This window comes from Venturia canescens, chromosome 11 (genome assembly GCF_019457755.1).
Source record: "Venturia canescens isolate UGA chromosome 11, ASM1945775v1, whole genome shotgun sequence".
Classification (NCBI taxonomy): Eukaryota; Metazoa; Arthropoda; class Insecta; order Hymenoptera; family Ichneumonidae; genus Venturia; species Venturia canescens.
In genome coordinates this window covers 8,051,754-8,058,490 of record NC_057431.1, presented here as the reverse complement: position 1 = coordinate 8,058,490, position 6,737 = coordinate 8,051,754, and the positions used below count along the sequence as shown (strand labels likewise).

Below are 6,737 nucleotides of genomic sequence, written 5' to 3'. Positions count from 1 at the left end.
ATCAGCCCGAAGTGCTTCGATAAAGTTGTTTCGGTCCCTCGCACATTCGTACCTGGATATTAATCGCTTTTGTTTCGAGTATCGAGCGGTCAATTTGACAGAAAATAAAAATGGTGGCCTGAGGAGAATTGGGACAACATTACGTCGAGTTGTCGATGGTAAACACCCGGCTCCCTCGCTCCACTAATTATTAATATGCCAACGAATCTCACCCCCTCGCGTCTCCCAGGCCTTTGAGCCCCCTCCGACCCCCGGCGCACATTTCTCACCCCCAAAATGTCCCGGGGGTTGCTCCTCCCACTCTCTCTCGATTTATTTCATCGTGAAAGACAAAGTTCGCGGTCCACGCTGCTTCCGCTTTCGCAAAGCCTTCCAAAATTATCTGCTCGCTGGTTTTTTCGAAAAGGTTATACGGCGAGGGAAATTGGGGGGGCAAAGATCGTAAAAACTCGAATTCGCTTGAGAGCAGCTTCGTCGTGGAATGCAGTGGGGAAAAAATAAATGACCGAATCCACAATTTGAGGTCCGAAGCGGGGGAAAAGTATTTTGAAATTTTTCGAGATCTCAATATCTCGAGAGCCATAACTTTCCTGGTGTTTCGTTGCCAGTGAAAGAGGCTGGGGCGAGATGAAACGTCCTGGCAGTTCACACACGACAGATGGGGCGAACAATGCCCTGAGCAAAGTCCTTTCTTTCCGAGGGATGTCCATTTTGATTCCGCGACGAGAATCACATGCGTACGGGTTCGCCCAAAAATCTATGGGCTCTTCCATGTCGATAAAATGTTGGTTTCACTGTGGAGAGTAAATGCAGCATTTTGAGGAACGAAAAGGCTGAAAATGAGATTTTTTCCCCACAGCATCCCCCAAACGGGGCTGGGATTATGGGCGTTATTTTCGATAAATCAACCGGAAAGGAGAATCCGGGATTCCGATTATTATTTACGTGTGCGTTTTATTTTAAGCTGCCCGATCGATCAGACACGATTTTAAGGTTCAAAAGCATCGATCCCCGTTCTTTGGAGCCTGAGGAATCTCGACTTTCTGCCAAAGCTTTTTAAAGTTGTACAAATTTATGACTAAACGTTCCTTCGTAGGGGCAATTTTAAATTCGAAGCCAGCCTTCGAATTTAAAATGCAAGATTCTCGGCCTCCGATTCACGAAAAGCTTTTCACGAGATGTGTTTTGAAACGGATTTGAGTAGACTCAGAAACTAGTACAAGTTCCAAAATCTCCATTGCTTTGGGCCCGAAATGACGATTAGTTCGGAGGAGAGCAAGATAAATGAAAAAAATAATGAAGCGATAAGTCCGAGATTCGACTAGAAGCAACGCCGCAATGATTTTTGTCAAATTTATATAAAACTTTATGAATTTTGTAAGATTTTTGTCAAATTTTCATTAAAAATATTGAATAATTTAAAATAAATTTTCAATATTCTAATAAAAAACAATTTCTTGGTTTTCCCAAAGTGAATAACATCACGAAAGTAGCCGCGAATTAGCGGATCGCAAAAACGTCGTTTCCACTTTTCTAAAAGCGCTCGGCAAACCTCGCCTGGGCATTTTGATTGCCCAGGTGAGATCGTGAGTCGATAAATAAGAGACGATTTCGTGTTGTTTTCATGCAGCACCAGAAGTCGCCACGATCTGGTCGGAAGGACCGTTCGTCGAGTCGAGGAGGCTCCATCTGTCAAGGGTAGTGGGGAACCCAAAAATGGGGGTAGCAAAGCGTCGGGGCAGGGAAACAGGGCGCAGGACATACAACATATACGTGCGTTCGCACTCGGCTGCGGCCGCGCTTCGTGTGCCTCTCGTTGAATCTCCTTAATTTAATTAGCCTTAAGTCCTTTAAGTTAATATCCCAGGCGAGGAATAAAAACCGGATAATCGAGGAGTTGACAAAATGGGCAAAAACGATCGGCCGGTTTGGAAGCTCGTTTGAAAAGCGTTTAGTGAAGAAAACGTGACTGGTGCGAAAGCGATGAGAGCCGAGAAGAATTCACACAGAGATTCATGTCAGAGCGGCCAATTCGTTTGGTCGGGGGATGCTGGAATAAAATGGCTGTGATTTGCCGTCCGCCGTTCGTCCTTTGAGAGCCTGCAAACAGGCCAAACGATACTTCGAGAGGCGATTTTTTTTTACGGAAATACGAAAAACTTTGGACCGATCGCTTTTTTCGTTCTAACCATGGCGATTTACGTGTTGGTGCGTAAAAAATATTTCTGAGTCTCGAGGGACGACTCAGAGGACCTTAACGAACTGGGAAATTCCAACGTTCGAATAAGCACGCTGACAAGAGAGGTAGTGTCTACATATTTTTTGAAAAACTGCCTAAATTTTTGAAATCCCGGTGAAAATGATCGTTTGCTTGGCACTTTTGGGGCTTGGTTCTGATAAATTGTTTGTCCAATTAGAATTTATGAGTACGAAAATTCTTACGAATTGTTCGATACGAAATTGCATTTTTTTCGAATAATGCTTACAATTTTTTAAACAACTTTTCAAAGTAGTTTGTTTCTTCGATCGAGTTACAACGAATTTTCTTGCATATTTATTCACAGGACACGAAACGAGTGGAAATCTCGGTTCTCTCCAAATCCTATTTCATACATCGAATTATTAAGTTGTCAAGAGAATTAAAAATGCGATCTTACGATGGGGAGAGCAGCTCGGGGGAAGAGGACGATCGACGAGAGCCAGAGGCACATTTGAATCCTGGCACTTGGCAGAGGCCAGGAACCCACCCAACTTGGGCATGGGACCATCGAACTAATGTAAGAGTCCAAGAAACATCCATTTTCAACCAATGGATTATGCGCTTCTCCGCAATTTTTCTTACCACGATACAAATTACAAATAAATGGCAAAACTTGGAATCGGAATTCAATTTTACTTAAAATTCAATGACGAAGGAAAACGATATAAAAAAATGTCAATTTTTCTCCTCCACGGTTTTATAAATCGCCAAATTCTTCGTCCATCTCGAAAATCGTAATTCAGGCACTTCTCGAACTTTTGTCCAATGTTGAAATATTATTTTAAAAAAATAGAAATTCAGAAGAAATTTGAAAATTTCGAAAAAAAAATTGCACGAAGAAAAATAGATTTTTTAATAAAAATAATGGACATTTCAAGAAAAAATTTCTATAAAAAAATTTAAAAAAAAAAACAACAACAAAAGAACAGATGAAAACTTCAGTTTTTAGTGACAATTCTTTGTCATTTCAGCATCCTTTGCCCTCTCAGGGAAATCCGGTCCTCGAAAACATGGCGTACTCGGCTCCGAGTGCATCTCATCCCGGAATAACCGGAGCTTCAGGTGGTTACTCGTCGGGGGATCATCCCCAATCAACCCCCGGACGGAGAACGCCTTTGGGGGCGGTTGGTCTTGGCGGCTTTTATTTTCAACAGCAGCCTCAGCCTCACGCATCGTCCAGTGCATTGTCCGACGAGAATAGACCCGACCAGGAAAGGTAATAAAAATGAGGTTGACCGGGTTTTTTTTTAAGTAAAAAACGAGGCGAAAGATCACAAAAAATGGTAGTTCAGTCACTGAGAAACTGGACGAATCGAAACCGAGGATCTGCAAACGATTTTTCGTTGCGATAAATTCTATCAACGAATTTCTTCGAGAGTCAATTTCTGGGATTTTAATCAGAGAATATTCGAAAATAATATCGATTTTTTTGGGCCCTGAAGCTTGTTTTTTTTTTTATTTGGGGTTGAGATTCGACTTTTGCTTGGAGGATTTGTTTAAGGAGGAAAATGAGCTTTTCTATGTCGCTGAATACATTCTCACTAACCATTAAAATTTGGAGGCTTGAAAATATCGAATCGATGCTGGGATGAAAATTTTTGGGTTTTCGTTCGATAGATTCGATTTTTTCTCAGTGCGAGTTTACTCCGCTTCGTCGTTTCGAATTTTCATGCCCACCATTACCGTTTTCTTCCCGTCAGCAGACCAGGAGCATCGAGACTGAATTGCCCACCGAAATCCAAAAGTACGCGACAAGGAAAAAGCGTACGTTTGAACATAAACGCGAGAGAACGCAGAAGAATGCACGATTTGAATGACGCCCTCGATGAACTACGGTCGGTAATTCCCTACGCTCATAGTCCGTCGGTAAGGAAGCTCTCGAAGATAGCAACCCTGCTGTTGGCCAAGAATTACATCCTCATGCAAGGTATACGACTTTTGGAAAAGAAAAGAATTTTGTAAATGGGAAAAGAATGGAGAACAGTAGGAAATTTTGAGAAAGTATCCTCAAAATCTGCAGAAAACGAAAAATATCCTCGAAACTCAGCAATTCAAAGGTTCACAGTTTTTTAAAAAAAACGCAATGAAAAATCCAAAGAAATATGAATTAGTAAAAGTGCCTGTAGATTTATAGATTAATCAACGACACATGAAAATTCGGGATATCAGTTCGAACCTTATCGAATGAGAATATCATGGGAAAGAATTTTCATCCAATTTTCAAAATGCTGAAAAAAAATCAGCAACGAGGCGACGTTTAAGAAAAAAGCATTTTTTACTCAAAAAAATTCCAACTGTGGCAATTCCACTGCGCCAATAATTTAGAAATTCTAGATTAAACTTGTTCTCGGGGTCATTTTGACCCCTGGTGAGTGTTAAACTTTGACGAACAAATTTTTCGAATTTCCGACTCAATTCCGGTTTTTATAGACCTGGATTATTCGAATTTTCGAATGAAAAGGTAAAAAACTTTGTTGAATTGAAAAGTAGATTAAAAAAAAAACAACAACAACAAGAACGAAGAAATATCAAGGAATCGAAATTCCGAAAAAAGCAATTATTTAGCCTGAGAATGAAAGGCTACAAAAAATCCAGTGAAATAATAATGAATCAAACACGAATCATTTCAGGAAACGCATTGGAAGAGTTACGAAGGGTCATAGCGGTGTTGCAATCGCCTCACGCTCACACAACAGCACTGCCCCCGACCCCAGTTTCGTACGATCTCCTTCAAGGTTTTCCAGGCAAATTGTTTCAGGGAGTTCACGAATTGCAGGGATTGTCAGGGGACAATTCCCAGAGTGTTGCAGCCGGAGGTCCATCTGGAGATGGAGCTGCTACGGGAGGAGAGTCGAATTGAAAAAAAAAAAAAAAAAGAAAAAAGTCAAAAAGAGGTTTAAAAAAATCTCGAAGCGTCCTAAATAATACGAGTGGAATTTCAATCTCAGCTAAGTCATAACGATAACAATAATGAAGCTAAGAATAATTAAAAAAATAAAAACGAGAGAAAAAAAACAACAATAATAATAATTTTTTGCAAACAATGAAAGTATTAGATTTTTAATTGTCAAACGATAAAAATACGGAGCAATAAGAAGAAATGCGAGGGTTTCAGTAAAAAGTTAACGAAACGATCACTTGAGAGGAAAAGAAAGAAAAAATTGGGGCTTGGGAATAAAATTCCGAGTCCTCTTCGTCCACAAACACGATAGTCAATATAGCATGTGATACATGTATGATATGCTAGTCATATTTATATAATACATATATATATATATATAAATATATTAAAAAAAAAAAAAAAAAAAAAAAATCTGAAAGTATAAAAAATTGAAATAACAAGAATCTTGAATTAACGATTATTTATTTATGTAAGAAGAACTAAGCTTAAAAGTGCCAAGTAAAAGTTTGAAAAAAGTTTTGAAAGCAGAAGGTACGATCCGGGGGTTATGAGAACAAAGAAATAACGACGATTTGAAAAAAAAAAATAAAAATAAAAATAAAATAAAATAAAACGAAAAGTGAAAGGAATTATTGAAAACTCGTAGTCTCCAGGAATAATGGATTTTATTTGAAAAATATACAAAATGTTCAACGATTGAAGCAAACGAATGAAAGTGTCGATTTACGAGAGAAGAGATTCTGAGGAGGGAAGCCAACGAATTGGCTTCTGAGGTGTGGCCAAAGTCTTGAAAGTATTTCATTTACATGAAAATATTGTGTAGATTAGAATTTTAAACTGATATTATATATAATGCTCAAATAAAAATCAATATATTTAAACGGATGTTATTATTTTGAGGGAGATTTGGACTGTGCACAAAATGGCCAAGCACACCCAAAATGGCGACGACGAACTCAAGGCTTGAGGTAATCTAAAATTGGAAAAAAAAACACTTTTTTTTGGACAAGTCGTTGAAATTCTGAGCTGACATTTTAATATGACTTAGATGAATATTTTTTAACGTGACGATTAACAAAATTTGGTCTTTTCTCGCTGAAAATTCAAGATTATTTATTGAATAAACTATTTTAGGATCGCTAAGAATTTGGTGAAAAATAGAAAAATCGTAGCTTGCCAGATTTTTAACAAAGTAATCATACAAAAATGCGGCTGCGAGGTAAAATTCAGTAAAAAGTCTGGAAAAACTCAAAATCGCAAAAGATCAAAACTGCTTGTTCGGAAAATATGAGAATGCAAAAAACCAAATTGGTAAAAGATTAAAAATGAAAATTCCAAATTTCGGTAATAAATAAGTGAAAAAAGTTCGTGCTTTCGCGTTTGTGTGGAAGCCAATTTCGAATTTGGCGGCAATGACGCGAGGCCGAATGGTTCGAGAAAACGCCGACAGGCGTCGAGGGCTGCGAATTTATCCCGGCAGATGGCAGAGCCGTCGATGGCATCTCCGCACCTTGGAAAGCCGAACGAAGCCATGCCCCCTTTTGCCCCCGCTCTTCGCACTCGCATTGTGACTCG

The 6,737-nt window shown here is 39.1% G+C and overlaps 1 protein-coding gene across 2 annotated transcripts; it reads left to right on the top strand.

The window, feature by feature from the left end:
* The first annotated feature begins 1,778 nt into the window (after positions 1 to 1,778).
* Oli (Olig family) lies at positions 1,779 to 6,043 on the top strand. 2 transcript variants are annotated; one of them, XM_043431798.1, is made up of 5 exons: positions 1,779 to 2,304; positions 2,565 to 2,777; positions 3,232 to 3,476; positions 3,964 to 4,187; positions 4,891 to 6,043. In XM_043431798.1, the coding sequence occupies exons 2-5, from the start codon at positions 2,646 to 2,648 to the stop codon at positions 5,118 to 5,120; spliced, it is 831 nt and encodes a 276-aa protein (XP_043287733.1). In that variant the 5' UTR covers positions 1,779 to 2,304; positions 2,565 to 2,645; the 3' UTR covers positions 5,121 to 6,043. The 2 variants fall into 2 exon arrangements, with proteins under 2 accessions (XP_043287733.1, XP_043287732.1); XM_043431797.1 differs by having other exon boundaries at positions 3,961 to 4,187.
* Positions 6,044 to 6,737: the final 694 nt, after the last annotated feature.